The sequence below is a fragment of the Podarcis filfolensis genome (genome assembly GCF_964270895.1).
Source record: "Podarcis filfolensis genome assembly, chromosome: 7".
NCBI lineage: Eukaryota > Metazoa > Chordata > Lepidosauria > Squamata > Lacertidae > Podarcis > Podarcis filfolensis.
In genome coordinates, this window is record NC_139603.1 from 48,500,632 (window position 1) to 48,517,491 (window position 16,860).

At 39.5% G+C, this 16,860-nt stretch overlaps 1 protein-coding gene across 4 annotated transcripts in view; it reads right to left on the minus strand.

Annotated features, from left to right (window-relative positions):
• The window catches only part of CDH2 (cadherin 2), a 127,519-nt gene that overhangs the window by 21,505 nt on the left and 89,154 nt on the right, over window positions 1-16,860 (minus strand). For all 4 annotated transcript variants that reach the window (XR_014550262.1, XM_083622903.1, XM_083622904.1 and 1 more), the window contains exons 3-7: window positions 11,232-11,449; window positions 8,801-8,947; window positions 6,193-6,348; window positions 4,151-4,295; window positions 2,249-2,421 (exon numbers count right to left, since the gene is read on the minus strand). Coding sequence is in view for 3 of the 4 variants with exons in the window: in XM_083622903.1 (XP_083479029.1) it covers window positions 2,249-2,421; window positions 4,151-4,295; window positions 6,193-6,348; window positions 8,801-8,947; window positions 11,232-11,449 (839 nt within the window). In the remaining variant the exon portion in view is untranslated. The remainder of the gene's footprint in view (window positions 1-2,248; window positions 2,422-4,150; window positions 4,296-6,192; window positions 6,349-8,800; window positions 8,948-11,231; window positions 11,450-16,860) is intronic.

Here is a 16,860-nt window from a genome sequence, read left to right on the forward strand (position 1 = left end):
AAAGAGAGGCATGCATTAGCAAGGGTTGCCAAGTTACTTCAAAACTTCCCTTTGCTTCCAAGTCGTAGGTTGCTTATTCTATGAAGTGTCCGTTCTCTAGGCATGCATGAAAGCACATTTACCTTCCAAGCAAAAATAAAGACAGAATAAAACGGAACAGGATTTAATGTATACAGAATTTTAGAAGCTGCTATAAAAAGTAATAAACCATAACGAGAAAAAGAAAGTGATAAATATCTGCAGTTTGGCCTTTCAAGGCCGTTCATTTCTGGCTGACCTAAATGGGTGCAGCTAGGCTGGACTGTGGCTCAAAGAGGTTTGGCTTGCATATTCTTCACAAGCACACAGAACGTTGTGCATTGGATTCGGCCCACACCTAAATCCTGAACCGAGTTGGATGGCCCCAGACAATTTGAGTACACAGAGCTATGTATTGCTGTGAGTCACTGGATGAGCACAGAACAATCTGTAGCATCAGGCTGGAAGGAGAGGCAGGCAGGGAAAACCACGGGGAAAGAGCAGCATTTTTCCAGAAAATAGGCACAACTCTCTTTTCTGCCTGACAGCCTGAATCTTGTGGAGTGCAGGTGTTGCTTTGCAAGAGGCTTTCCTGCAGGAAAGCCACTTGCAAAGCAATATACAGGATCAGCTGTATACTAGCTAATGTGTGAGTGGATTAGATCCTGCACAATGCTAGTACTTTCCTTTGTGTGCAGGGAAACCGCTTGTGAAGAGGTGACTGCTAGCATGATAGGCTCTGATCCCTCTGCTTAACAGCTGTTAAGTGGGACCATCTGATCCTGTTTGGTGCCAATGCACCAATGCACTGGCCCTTGATTCTGCCCCTGCCAGGAAAACTGTTGTTGTTAAAGGAGGAAAATACAAGACACGTTTCATCAATTCAACACATTTGACATCAGGACTGTCTTCACCTGCATGAAAATGAACTAAGCCACACACTGAAGGGAAGGCAAAACTTCTGTAGGCTTCTTTACCAGGTGGCCTTGCACTCAAACCTGGCTATTACGTGGGATACGTAAGTTGTACCAATCCTTCAACTCGGTTGCACATCAGTGGTTTCCAAACTCCACCCGCCCCCCCCCCAATGAACCACTTAAAAATTGCTGAGTGTTTTGTGGAGCACTTAACCATTTTTCTGCCTGTTGCAGCAACTGTAATGTGCTGAGCCAGATGCTCTATGATACTTAATTGTATTTTCATTGCTTCTCTTATTTCTTATATTTTATTTTATTGCATTAAATTCAACAGAATTCAATTGCAATACAATAAAATAAAATGTCAGCAAGAGAAATAAAATTAAAAATCAATAAGGGTATTTACCGAGGGCATGCCATGGATCACCTAAATGAAGCTCATGGAGGACTTTTAGATCACTGTTTGGAAATCGCTGCTCTAGGAGATTGACAATACAGCCTCAAATGGTTGCAACCAGTGTTAGTCCTACCCAGTGTAGACCCACTGAAATGAATGAACATGATGAACATAGGCCTATTAATTTCACTGGGTCTACTCTGAGTAAAACTTAGTAGTATATAATGCAATCTTTGCTCCTGTATTATGTTGTTTACTAGCTACACTGGGGCAGTTTTGGTTGATGGTTTCTTCAGCACTTCTTTCTCAGGTCACAAGCAAACAAAATCTTAGAGTTGCAGATGCTTAGAAATAAATGCAATGAACACTTCTTTAAATGTAGGGATTGCAGCAACATGTATGCTGCTATTATTACCAACCTCCTCCCTACAAAGAATAAAACCAACTTCAAAAGACTCTTGCGTTTAGCTTCAAAGTCAAATGTTTATTGCTGACAACTGAAAGATCCTTCAGAGGTATATTAACCCCCATGTTGTGCCAAGGTATTAAAATCAAGTTAGAATTCTGGTACAGGATAATATTCTTTCATGAATAAAATTAAGAAGTGAGCAAACAAACCGATTAAGTAAATTTAGTAATAATAAACTGTGTTCCAATTTAATAACCCGAAATGAGGCTAATAAAATGCGGGAAGAAATTAGCACTTCCATCACTTCTCTAGGAGCTTTCAAGACAGAAATCCCAATGCTGGGAATGTGTGGAGCGCCACAGTAGCCTTAACTCCAGCAAGCTAGACGTTAATCATAACTTTGCAAAAATCACACGCCTTAAGTTTCTACATGGGCATATAATATTGGTAGCCATATATATGATGAGGCAATACGGTTAAACATTTGCAGCACAAGAGCCATCTTACCTCTCTGTCAAGGCCAGCAGCAACTGTGATAATGTCGCCGGTTTCATTGTTAATTGTAAACATGCTTGGGGAGGGTGTGCTTGGTGCTTGTGACAAGATTCGGTATCTCAGCATTCCATTCAACTGATTCGGGTCATCAGCATCAATAGCAGTGACCGTCATTACATAGGTTCCTAACGAAAGAACAAATCATCTTCAAGGTTAAATAAACAGATTACACATGGTCACCCAGAAGCTCCTAGCTTGGGTCTAAACATTTACTTCCTCTGACAAAACATTTCACATGCTTTCTCTTATTCAAACCACACACTTTCCCCCAAGGCTCGTGATTAATAAAGGACAAACTGAGATAGAACCACATGTGCTTATTCAATACCTAGCTCACTTTTTGCGGATTATCATCTCCCAGCAGTCAGGTTCTCCAAAATTTTAAATGAAGATGTGTACATTTAAATAGCTATTTCCCTGACTCAGCTCAAATGAATAGCATCATGCATAAACTAGTGTTTTTAATTTCCAGTGTGGGATAAATGTTGATTTTGCAGAGAGTTAACGCTTGTCGGCTCAGTATACAAGCCTGAACAAAGAAAGGGCATTTCTAGTTACCATTTACTTCCCCTTATTAAGCTGACTTTTAAAACAGTGATGATTGTTGGCATGCGATAGCGGTACATTCTGTTCTGCAAGACCATGAAAAGCCATGTCAATGGGCTGCAATGGGAAATTAAGACAGGGAGCAACTTCTTATTATATGCACAAAAGCAAATCTGATCATGCTCCAAGACTGAGGATGATCAGTTTGGGAAGTGAACATGCCTTCTAAGAGTCTGATCTTGTGTACAAAAATCTTCCTAAAGATAAAGGTTATCTGACTCCATAAAGACCAGCATAAATATTTGGATCAGTATCACTCTTATTTCATCCAATACATTTTAAGAAACCAGAAAGCAACCTGTCCTTTAGTGTACATTGTATAGTTGAATAAAATTTATACACTTTTTTCCTGAATTTCCCAGGAAGATCTTAAGATTGCAGGAAGAAGTTCTTATATCACTTGATAATGGTAGTTTGCTTTCCCACCAACCGCTAGGTAGAATAACCCAATTTGGCTTTTATTGACTTTTCTTTTAGCTAGCACATCACATAAAATTAATCTTTTCCTTGGTTTACATACGATTGCCTACTTTCTCTTTATTCCTGTTCTCAATCTACAAAAGGAACCTGTGTGTGAAGCCTAAGAATGCAGGCAGAACTGAGTTCAAAGGTGGTGGTCGTGTTTACAGAGATTGGGGAATCAACCATTATGTGTCTTCAGTTTCCCTGGAGGCCTGGGTACACCTTGAAACCTGCATGGCACTTTTAAAAAAGCCTTGCAACTTCCTCCCAAGCTTCATATTAAAACTCTTTATCAGATACTGTAGTTTCCTCCAAATATTCAGGAATTCTCTACCCTGCTTTAAAATACATGCAATGACCATTTTGAGCAGGGGTTATGCTCCTGACCCCTGCAAACACCAGCAGAGGTGCGTAATCCCATTTCCTGTTATGTTCCCTTTTCTGGCCACTTCTGGGTTGTGGCGATTCGTGTGTGCATGGTCGTGCACATATTGGACAAGTGTGAAACGGTCATTGCCTGTATGTTTAGAAATACTCAGTGATTCACATTCTCTTTGGATTTTCTTTAACACTTTCCATCCAAGCGCAGTTTGTCCATTAGGGATTTTAAAGAATCCTTCCTGTTTTAAAAACATTAATAATGTCTTGATCTTTTTCCCGCCATGCCCCACTGAACATAATTAGCTAATATAATTTTTTTTTTGGGGGGGGGGTGATGAGAAAATATATTTTAACATTTTGAACTTATATACATAATACATTGCTTAGAAAATTCTAGTGATTTACCTGGCTTTGATCCTTCAGGTACTGAACCATTCCAAACCTGGTGTAAGAACTCAGGCCTATTGTCATTCATATCAATGACATTAATAACGATGTCAATGGGATTTTCCACCTGGTTTCCATTTACATCCACGGCATGTGCCCTCAGCTGCAAAAGTCATTAGTAATTGAGAAAACTTGCAAAACATGTCATCAGGCACGGCAATTAGTGTTGCTGACAGGACATTTTAAATGGAACTCAGTTAACTTGATTTATTTCAGCATCTTCTTTTGTTACCCTCTCTTTTAGTCACTTTGGCACCACTTCCAGGTCATCTTTGTTTACAGAAAATCTTTTATTATCTAATTTACTGAGAATTTAGGGTCGCTTTAAAGATTGCTCAGTCCAAATTTTTCTCCATTAGAATCAATCTTAGAACAGTTCTCTGTTAGGATGGAACAGGTTTGTGGATCATTGTAGAAGACATGGTTGACCCCTCACATGTGGATTTACAATGTTCAGAATGATGCTGGAAGTTTTCATGTTTTCTTTCTTTATATTACATTTAATCCTATATCTGTTGTACTTTGGTGTTGTTTATTTATTTTTAAAAACCATATTCTGCTTTTCACTATCTACATCTGTAAGTGGCTTACAGTGATAAAAATATACAAAATTTTAAACATACATCAAGCCTCAAAAAAAAAATTTAAAAAAGAAAAAGTAGCATATGGGTAAACTACCAAATCCCAGAGCCCTCCAAGATCTCAGGCCCTATAAACAAGTCATTAATGCAGAGTAAACAAATGTTTCAGTTAATAATTATTTATCTTATTTTGCTTTTCAGTTTAGACAAAAGTAATTAAGAGGGAACATGGCTGAGATTTCTAAAGCTGAAGGAGATTCAAGGTAGACAAAAGGAGGAACTTTTTCATACATGTGTTTTTTCATTTGTGGAATTTATTGCTATTGAGTGTGGTGATGGCTACTGGCTTAGAAGGGATTAGACAACTGCATGGAGTACAAGTCTACCAATGGCTACGAGTCATGATTATATGGAAGCTCTAGGTTCACAGGCAGCATGGCACTAAATACCAGTTGTCCAGGAATTACAACAGGAGGGAACTGTCTAGATATATCTTTCATCTGATGCTGCAGGGCTCTTCTTCTGTTCAGAAGACTTTTCTTTTTTAGCATTAGTCGAAAATGGAATTTTGTATTCTAATAATCTTGCTGAGAAATCTTTCTATCCACCCAACTTACTGTTTCCTTTATGGCAAGGAATGTCAATTCTTACTGGATTAGGCTGCCCTACCAACAAGATGACATTCAGGCCCCTAGAGAAGTTGCTGGTACAACTGCAGAAAGGTCTGCAGGTGCAAATCTCTGCTGGCAGTGGGGGGAGGGAAGGTCAGGATGGCCTTGGTTCCACCCCAACCTAAAGGTAAAGGGACCCCTGACCATTAGGTCCAGTCATGACCGACTGTGGGGTTGTGCGATCATCTCGCTTTATTGGCCGAGGGAGCTGGCGTACAGCTTCCGGGTCATGTGGCCAGCATGACTAAACTGCTTCTGGTGAACCAGAGCAGCGCACGGAAACGTCGTTTACCTTCCCGCCGGAGCAGTACCTATTTATCTACTTGCACTCTGATGTGCTTTCGAACTGCTAGGTTGGCAGGAGCAGGGACCGAGCAACGGGAGCTCACCCCGTCATGGGGATTTGAACCGCCGACCTTCTGATCGGCAAGTCCTAGGCTCTGTGGTTTAAACCACAGCGCCACCTGCGTCCCTTCCACCCCAACCTATTTGTAACCAAATGTGAAAAGCAGAAAATACAAAATGCCACATTCCTAATTTGCTTTATTTCTTTTGTCCAATACATTAAATCAGATTGAAGATGCTCAACTATGTCAGCAGCATGCTCTTAATATATATGAAAAGGAACAATGTGTAGAAATGCAGATCCAGTACCAATTCTTTAAATCTCCCAACTATGACATATGTGCCCTTCAAAGTCAAAGCAGATGTTAAGATCCTTGATTTAAAACTCTGGCTAAGAACTTACGTGAAAAGAAGCTATTTGCTCCCGATCTAATGGTTTTGTCACTGATAGTTGACCTGAGATTGGATTGATGATGAAGATGCCTGTTGGAGGCTGGTCAGCTCCTGGCCCAGTAACACTGTATCGCAAGGAAAGGCTTTTATCACGATCAGATCTGATCTATGTAGCAAGAAAATGATGGTTTTGTTAACATACACAAGTAATCAGAAGTGCTAGCTCTAAAAATACAAAAACAAATCCACTCTTTTGTTATTTTTAATCTTGTTTATTTGCTCATTGCAAAAAGCAAAACAAAAAGCAGCCCAAGTTAGTTAACTTATCATTGGTAAACTTTACTTTGGCATTTTCATAATGGGAAAGGTGGAACTGGCACCCAGGAGTAGCTAACACAGATTTATCAAACATCACCATATTAGCCCAAAACTGCTTTGAGTTTACTCGGGACAGTCAACTTCCTTAGCAGCCACATGTTTCAGCAAAGGGTTGCCTCAGGCACATTTGGTATATCTGTAAAGAGTTCCTCTCTGATCAACACTGCATCTGAAGAGGTGGCTGGAACAATTTAGTATTTAAGGTAGAAAATCAGTAGCAATCATCCCAGTGTTTGGCTTGGAAAGAAACCGTGTCCATAGATCAACCATCTCAGTAACACAGAATTTGGTCCAGAGTATCCTTATGGCAGCATGCTATTTGTGACATAACGTGTAATAATAGTAGGGTGACTGGATTTGCAGATTTCCCATTGACTTTTGCAGTCATCTTAGGATATAGGTTTTTTTTATATTTGGCATAAAAACAAACATCAGAATGGGCTAAGATCAGGGGTCAGCAACCTTTTTGGACTTGTGGCAATGTTTTGAATTCTGAGAGACTGCTGGTGGTGCCTGTCACAAAGTGGCTGCTATGGAGCCTGAGTGACAGAATGTAAAATGGCTGCTATGCACAACAGCCCCACTCCACAACCACTCCTGACAACCTCATGCTTACCATGGGAAGTGAGCTATGTCCTGATGGCCCTAATTATGGACCCACTCAGATGCACATTGATGCTGTTGCTGTCTAACAAGAGCAGGGAGCATTCCTCAGCAAAGTCAAACCTCAGTTGTCGAACGTAATCTGTTCTGGAAGACCGTTCGACTTCCAAAACGTTTGACAACAGAGGTGCGGCTTCCGACTGGTTGGAAGAGCTTCTTGCCCTCAAGAGGAAGCTACGTTGGATGTTCAGGTTCCGAAAAACATTCAAAAACCGAGGTTTGACTGTACCAGGAAAAATATACAAGCTCTCATTTCACAGAAATTGTTTAGAAGGTTTGTTTGCATATTTGGCCCCGTAGCTTCCTTTTTTAGGAGGTCTAGAGGCTTACTTAAAAAGAAGAAAGCTCAAAGGCTGTGGGGCATCCAACCCACAAGAAGCCTTCACAGGCACCATGGTAACCCATGACTTCCAGGATGGCAAACTCTGGTGGTTTACCTTGTCTATATTCACACAAGGGCTTTTCTGAGTAGGTTGAGGAACTTAAGCCGAATCTGAAGTTTTCAAGACTTCTCAATAGAGAAACAGTCAGCTGTGCAGCAACCTACAAAACCACCAACTGGTGAAACTCCTCCTGACTCCTCTCGCTGGCTAGTCATTATATTCCCTAAATGACCAGCCTCGTCTTTCTCCTGGCTGCCTTCATAATTTCCTAAGAACAGCGAGCCCTTGCAGTGTGTGGTATTAGAATGTCTCTCCTCATGTAAATACTATCTCATGCAGCACAGCTTTTATTTTCGCTCCTAATAACTACTGTGGTGCTCAGACATGTAAGTACACCAGACAGGTGGTTTGCCAACAATGTTATAATTACTTTCAAAACACGCCCCTTCCACAGCTGTGTGTATGAGACCTTTGCCATAGAAGGGCACAGTCTGGCTGCACACCACTAGCTAATTTGTCTGAGATACTCTGAACTCATAAAGTAAAGCATTTCGATGCACAGCACCAAACAGTATGCACAAACCTCAAGTTTCTCCTTATGATTTAAGTTCAGAAGACATTAAGCACTTTATTTACCCACTTAGCTCCATCCCTATCCCTGTCTGTGAAATTTGCTTCAAATCCTAGCATAAAAAAGGTGAAAAATTAATGGGCTTTCAGTTCAATTACATTTGTTTTTTTGTGGGGGGAGGGAGAACAAAAGCTCTTTTTTTGCATTTGAAGCTGAAAATGCCTTTTCTCAGTTTTGCTGGTATTTCAGAACAGGATGCACTGTGTTGCTTTGAAACAATAGTATCTTCATTCCTAACAGCCTTATTTGTATATTGCAGTTAAGAGAACACGTGTAGGAAAAAAAATCTCATTTAAAATCACGTATGTGAAAAATCATTTTCTTCCACACTTACTTTCAGATTTAAGTAACTAATTTTGCATTTCCCAGAGACTAATCAAAGCATATTGCAACCACATGATGTGCTTTCAATCTCACCAACTACTGCAGGGGAAACACAGAACTTTCAAACTAAACCTTGGCAAACAAGTAAAAAAAAAGAGAGATTTAGTGCCAACCATGTTTGTTCTACAGTGGAATTTGCCATATATTTGTCATAGACATTCCTCTCTTCTCAGTCTTACCCTAACTAATTCCTGAGGAAAGGGCCCTCTGGAGTTTTCTGGCAAGTTGATTGGAGGGATGACCCAGTCTCTCTTCTGTCTTCGCAGATGGCCAATGTGCTTATTTTGGTGTCTTGGAAATACAATGTCTTCCATTTTCTTTTGCTCCTTTCCATGACAGGTAATGAAAGCAAACAGAAATTAGAACCTGAATTGGTTAGCTAATTTTTCATTGTGTGCTTTTTTAATGTGTTAAAAACATTGTGCATAACCCTAAACTGTTAACAATATTCACAGCATGACACAGTATAAAAATTATATGCAATATATTTCTTTCCCTATAAAATACTATCAACCTCTTTGTTTTTTAGCAAGGTGCTGGTAGAAAGAAGATGGAGTTTTAAACAATTTATTATACCTTGGTGCTGTGTAAACTACCTTATACGCTTTATAGTCCAGCTGGAGACTAGTTAATACTGTGCAGAATTTAATAGCATGCCTTTAGATATTTCTCATTAGTTGGAGCTACAGTTCAGGTAATGTGCTACTGTACATTAAATTTAGATCTGGGTGTGCTAAAATATAATTTGAGTTCCAAGGGAAGTTTAATACATAGTAGTAAGGAATGTCTCAAATATTTATGACCCTATTAAATCCCATAGAATTAATGTTGTAATTATTTTAAACCTATGTCAGCCATGATGGATGCTGTAGATGACCCACTTTGCACAGTGGGCATTAATCTCTGCAGGGTGTCAACAATTCTCTGCATTTGTAAGCGTTCTGGGTTTTAGCTCTTGTTGCCTGTGTGCATGCAAACATGCTAACTCACTTCTGCATATGGAGAAAGAAAAGGAGATTGTCCTACTTTGAACCTTTAGGAACAATATTGTGTACGCTCAGTTAATTGTGCTGAAGAACGAAATAATGGATTTTTAACGTTACGGAAGCCAGATGTTTTAAACTACAATGCATAAGTAATCCTGACTCTTCCACACAAAGCATCCTAATTGGGCTGGCTAAGAAGGCTAAAGTTGCACTACTAAGCTCATTTATTGGGAAACAAGGGCAACTGAACTCAGTGGGACTTACATCTGAAAAAAGTGCTTAGGATCTGGCTGTAAATTAGGTAATGGAATAATTCCAGTGGCAGGGTGCATGTAGAGAACTGCCTTAGAGCAGGCCTGCAGAACTGGTGATGCACCAAACAAAACACATTTCACCAGCTATGTATTGTGGTCAATACGGTAACAGTATCTACACCCCTGATCTGTGCAGTCCCAGGAAGGAAGGAAGGATCTTGGCGGGCTCAGAAGGATACCTTCTGCTATGGTATAATGCCTTGTTTACTGCTTGGGAGGCATGCACTTGAATACAAAAGATATTTCAAAGTTAGCAGGTTGCATAGATGCCTCCAAAGCTCAAGGAGTCACAAAGAGCCTGCAATTAGCAATGCAAGTGCAAACAGAACGTCTTGCAACTGTGGAAAAAGCCCCTATGAAGCAGGTGATAGTATTCATGGACTAACCTGCAATAGCTGGAAAAAAAACTCATGCCAGTGGGAGGAGACAGTGTGCAGCATTGGTGCAAGGAAGTTGGTCGGCAAGAGGGCTACTAGCATTAAGGTTTTCTATACCAGCATTTGCCCAAGCTCAGGATGTCTGCAGATTATTTAAGGGTGAAATCATGACCTACTTCATGATGGTTCCAGAGAGCCTTGAATCGGTTAAATCCATCTGTTTTTAAGAGTACACTTTTTTTAAGTCTTACACCTGTGGCTGTTAATGTTATTTTGCCTCAATCTATCAACATAAAATGTCCGGAATATCATTTATAAGATGATGGAGCAGCTCAAAGGAATAGGGTAAGTACCATAAATCATGCATATTTGTTTCCTACAGGGAGCAAGGCTGAGCAACGCCTTCCTGCAGCTTAGCCTGGAACAATTTCCACAAGAGGGAGACTCTTCTCCTGGCAAGTGGCACTGGAGCCACAATGAATGATCCCCCCCCCCGCCCCCACACACTTGATTACGGAGAGCCAAGGCAAAGCCAACATTCCCTGCCAGAATCACTTTCCTGCTTCTGCTGTAAATCTGTAGTTCCAGTGTAATAAATTTGATTGATGGATCAGCGTAGAGAATTGTTTATTTTGTGGGTTTATTTAACTGCTTGAATAAATACTGTAATGCTTTCAGGGGGTTTAAAATAAAAGAATGGTCTCTTCCAATTTAAATTTGGGTATAAATATATAAACAACCCTGTTCAACCACAAAGCTCAAATGTAAATAACTTTAGCATTCTTAACGGACTACAGTTTCCCAGTTTAAAAAGTAGATTAAGGAATGTTATTTTTTAAGCTTAACAATTCTGTTAGTTACCTATTAACCTAAGATGTTTGGATAAAAATTTAAACCAATGTAACTTCAAAGACTTATTAGCCAATTTCTTACCTTCACTGAATCCTCTGGCTCAAGAGCTAGTTTCACAGCCACTTGCCACTTTTCCTGGGTTTCCTTGTCATTAGCGTATAAGAGGAATTCAGTAAGTCCTGGAGAAATCTGAAAGCTTCTAGCTGCATAAACCACGCCATCTTCACTCACTCTAAACTCTGATGGTGCACTGCTTTCAAAATTGACTTTTCTGCTTTCTTCACAGCTTCTAAACCTCACTGCAAAAACACAAAACACAATATCAAGGGTCAAACTGGTGTAAAAAACACACATCCCAGTTTAAAAGTGGTGTAAAAAAACCACATCCCAGTTTAACCTGGATTGTTTGCTGCAATTTGTCCAAAACCAACATTATCCCGCATTTAAATTCTGTTTCCAAGGACAAAATAAAAACTTCCCACCTTTTAGTATTATAAAACAAGTACTCCGCTGTTAATTTACCATCATAAATAAGTGAGTAAGAAAGGAACTAAAAAACGAACTTCAATTTCCCATTAATGCATTATCTATGAGCCACAATCTCCTAGAAAGGTGTCAAATGCAAGACTTGTTGAATTAATGAGAACCTTTGGTTGGACTTTGTTGGCAAAGTCCCAAATTGTAGTTGCCAATCCCAACCCCAACATTTCCAGCTTCCTCCCTCCTTTTCTGTTCCAAAGCATGAAAAGGGCTAGAAAAAAGAGACACTGCACATAATTTTGTAAACCAATAAATCTTTAATAAAAAAATGTTTTGTTTTTTAAAAAGAAAAGGGCAGCAGGTTTTTTTAAAACTGGTTTTGCCCCAGCAAAACAATTCCCATATTCCCTTTCAATTCAAAGCTGGGAAGTTGTGTCTTTTAAATATACTGGTGCCAGAACAAATGCTGAACAATTCTCTCTAATAATGAAATCAAACAAGGATGAGTGAGTGCTTACTCCTACACAACTTCAGGATGGACAGCTATCCTAAAACATCAGGCATCTCCACAAACACACTGCAAATTACATGAGTGGCTTTGTAAGCAACCACTGAAAAACTCATACAACAAATTTAAGCAAAAGTACAGAATTTTTTTTGGCAACTACAGAGCTTACGGCCTTAAAAACATCCATCTCAAAGAGAAATCTAATTCACTGTCAAGTGCCCATCATTTTGCTGTGTGTTTAGGAAGGGGAATATTCTAACTGGATGGTTCTAATGTCATAGACGGGGTCTTCTAAGAAATGGGTTTGCGGTTGGGTTTTTTGTTTTATTTTTTTTAGTCTATATATCAATATAGCTGAATAACTAAAAAATGAAGCTGGTACCTTCCTCATTGATATTCTTCCTTCAGGCAACTGAATGCTATGAAATTCAATGAAAATGGTTCTCTTTTGACAGTCCCTTGCTGAAAATGTATAAAATTGCCAGTGCCTGGCAGAATAATTCTCTTCTGCAAAGAGTACACATTAACAAATTATACTGATATATATAACTAGCTATAATTAAATTATATATTGTGTTGTGGACAATTTTTGCTCCCCTGTATGCCTTGAAAGTATGATTCAAATCAGTAACCTTAATATGTTTCAGCATTCAGCAAGAAAGAATAATTATCATTTTTCAATTAGTATTAGTGGTCAGATAAGAAACATTTTCCTCTGTAGAAATAGACTTTATTAATGCTGATGTTTTCCTGAACTAAATTGAAAGGGGTGTGCATATTAGTCACAGCACTATAACATATAGCAACTATCTTAAAATAAATGGTTTTGCATATATTCCTCCAAAATATTTCTTTACCTGGTGTGCTGTGATCACTGAAGCACAAAAATCACCAAGGTGATGTTACTGATCGTTATATACAGTACCCAAATAAATTACCAGCTACAAACTGATTCAAGATACTATTTTAAACATTGTTTTTAAATGCTTTGCCATAACTTCCCTGACAAGGGCTCCTCTCTAAATATAATACCTCAAAGAACTGTGGTTCATTCAGCAGCTCAAGCTTTGATATGATTACTTATTAATCACCATAATAGCATTCGTTCAATGGGTTTCACCTACAGTACATTATATTAGTAATAATTACAACCGCCCTGTAAAGCAATCCAAGAGGAGGGATGTCATGGGCTGTAAAGAACTGTAGCCTGAACTTGTGGTTTAGGCAAAATTTGGCTCTGCCATAACTCTATTAGGCAGTCAATGATTTAAGAATAATAGGAATAGTCAAAGATGAATGGCAAAGAATGAAAAATAACATAAAATAAAAACATTATTCAGAATCACAACATTCTAACTGGGATGCAGTGCATTACCAGAACCTAACAAGAGTTCTGTTTGAAGGACTGCACTAGATACATCCCCCCCCCCGTTGTGCTATACTGTACAAGTATAAAAGACCCTGCCCTAAACCTGAGCACTACTGGGTTGAGGGATGGAAGTATAGCATGGGGCAGAGAGGTTTTCTTTTCCTTTTTAACTTCAGAATGCACATCCTCCTCACCTGAACCCTTACCTGTAGCATACAATACACTGACAGGGCCTCAGAAAGGTTTCCTTCCTTCCAACTCAAAGGTGGAGAACCTGTGGCACTCCATCTACTGCTGAACTACTCCATCTCCCATTATTGCTGGCTGTACATGGTCTATGGTGGCTAGGGCTGATGGGACTCAATGTCCAACAATACCTGAAGATTCGCAGGTTAGCCACTTCTATTTAAAGTGATACTTTTAACTCAATAGCTCAATAGCCTTCAGCCACAGACTAAATTTACTGACTCACACAATCTGTCTGGTTTTTTTTTTGTTTTTTGTTTCTTTAGCCTCACTCTAACCTCCAATAAAACAGTGGGCTAAGTGTCAGGGCTATTCCCTCCTATAACCAAAAAATGGAGATAATGGGTTGCAGTGCCATTCGCAATGTGTTTCTTAAACTAAAACCAGAAAACATCCACCCTTTTTTTCACATGAAATAAGACCAGAGCTGGAAGAAAAAAAAATGCCAACTCTTGTTTGTGGATGGGGCACACTGATGTCCCATCACAGCTATTGTTTTATGTGAGAATTCTCACTTCTTCCCTGGGAAAAAATAGCATTCACTATGAAGTCTGAAGTTCCCTCTCCAGACAATAAGTTCCCTAGGAATTTTCTCATCTTTGGGTCCTCAACATATCATAGGTTCCAGAAGTTCACAAAGTCATCCCCCCCTTTTTTAATTTACAAGCAGATATACTTCTGCATACCTAGGGAATCCCCCGAATATGAAATCAGCATATTATTTTTGGGTGACCCTGTTTCACTTTCACAATGAATTCTTTTCATTGTGGAATAATGATGTTTTAAAAGAAGACAGATGAAAAGCCAGCAATTTTTCTTAAGAGGCTTCAGGGAGATTGCATGAAAGTCAGAGTGGCCTCATTTTTCACTGGCCTTGCACGTATGCTCAGAAATATATTTAAGTTCAATGGCACTTACAGAGTGAGAATACCTGGGACTGCAGCCTAGGTGTGTTCACTTAATGGGGAACATCTATTATGTAGACATAAGCATCCACAAAATAGGATAGTTCTTTAGAAAATGGGGGTGGAGAGGACTACGTTTCTTAATTCCATCTCTCTGAGGTGTGTATGTATTTTCTACCTCTGCGCTTGCCCTGGTCACTCCAACTTTCCTTTTTTGTGTGATCACAGTTGGGGATCAAGAGCTGGGTGTACAAATGAAGCCCATTTGAAGACAGCAGATGTATTCTGTTCAGGTCATATGGATGATTCTAGTCACCACAGACAATTCTAAAAATCAAGTTTCCTTAAGTTAACCGTTCACAAAGTCAACCCACCATCCCCATAAATCTAAATGGTAGAATTTTATATTTTGGTGGAACTTTTCCACAAAATCTTTCTGTACTCTACCTTGGCTCAACAGTAGTCAGCATCACTAGTACCCAGCTAAATGAAAAAAGGCCTCTCCCAAAGGTAGGTAAAGGTAAAGGGACCCCTGACTATTAGGTCCAGTCGTGACCGACTCTGGGGTTGCGGCGCTCATCTTGCTTTATTGGCCGAGAGAGCCAGCATACAGCTTCCAGGTCATGTGGCCAGCATGACTAAGACGCTTCTGGCGAACCAGAGCAGTGCACGGAAATGCCGTTTACCTTCCCGCTGGAGCGGTACCTATTTATCTACTTGCACTTTGACGTGCTTTCGAACTGCTAGGTGGGCAGGAGCTGGGACGAAGCAACGGGAGCTCACCCCATTTGCGGGGATTCGAACCACCGACCTTCTGATCGGCAAGTCCTAGGCTCTGTGGTTTAACCCACAGCGCCACCCACGTCACTAGTACCCAACTAAAAGAAAAAAAGGCCTCTCCCAAAAGGAAGGCCTTAAATCAGCCTACAAAATACAAGGAAGGAATTGAACCTTTTAAGGCAACGGCTTTCGTCAAATGAACTCCCTGGAGGAAGTATTTGGCTCAAACATAATAAGTAAATAAAAATAAGCCCTACCTAGTCAGGTTGAGTAGTCAATGTTCATTCATGTTCTTGATAGGCCATTAATACAACTGTTTCACTATGAGCATCACTAAATGTAGCTGTCAGCTTAGATAGAAGATGGCATGTACCTTAAAGGCTGTGTTAATTGCTTCTCAGCAAATATTCAACAGAAATCAGTCCATGCTGTTTGGGTCATACAATATAAAAACAAAACTTTGTGGGTTGGATCTGCCCCATCTGATCTCTCACACTTATAACTCAAAGGGCATGTGTTCACATTATCTAATGACACTGACACAAAGTTACCCAACAGTGAAAAAAAAATCAAACTAATTTATTCAACAACACAAAGTAACTATGTTCCAGAGTCTTATGGCATTATACAGGGTTCTCTTGTGAAACCGTATGTACTGAGGTGTACAATACAAAACCCAAAGTACTAAGCATGCAATCTCGTTTAGATTACACCAGAGAACTAAACCATTTACACTCATATCTAATGATATGAATAATTCATAGCACTTGTAAAATTTGTCTCTAATCTCATGTACCTTACTAGTATAATCTTCAATTAACCAGCTTCATTTATCAGGCAATTAAAGTGTATGTTCAGCAATAATAATCACGCTGCATCTCAAGTGCATATATTACTCTTTTTTTTGTACAAGCCAAGCAATTTCTTTTCTTTGACCAACAACCCGAAGAGCACAACAAGAATACTTGTCTAATTTTGGAAGACTTCTGTTTAAGGGGAAGGTGGTGATGGGGAAACCTTTATGTGAGTTTCTCTGTACTGCAGTCAACAACAAACTAGGACAACATCAATTAGGGAGTTCTGTTTGCCAGGTGATCTACTGATGGACATGTATGGGTTTGTGCTACTGAAAATACCAAAGTACCATTGTCACTGAAATCTATTACGGACTATAAAATTAGGTAGAGAACACTGGGAACATGATGGACACAAGACTGAGAATAATTCAGCAAAGTGCTATCCTAAATAAATCTCTCACCATGGAAACAGCAAGGCTAGTGCAATCCTAAATGTCAAAGATTTGGTGGTAATCTTTTATAATGAGATTATACTGCAGGGGAGATTTGTCCAGGCTGTCAAATGCAGGATGCTACGGTAACAGGACTGGCGCAAGCATTGTTGCAGCTATGTATATTGGTGGTA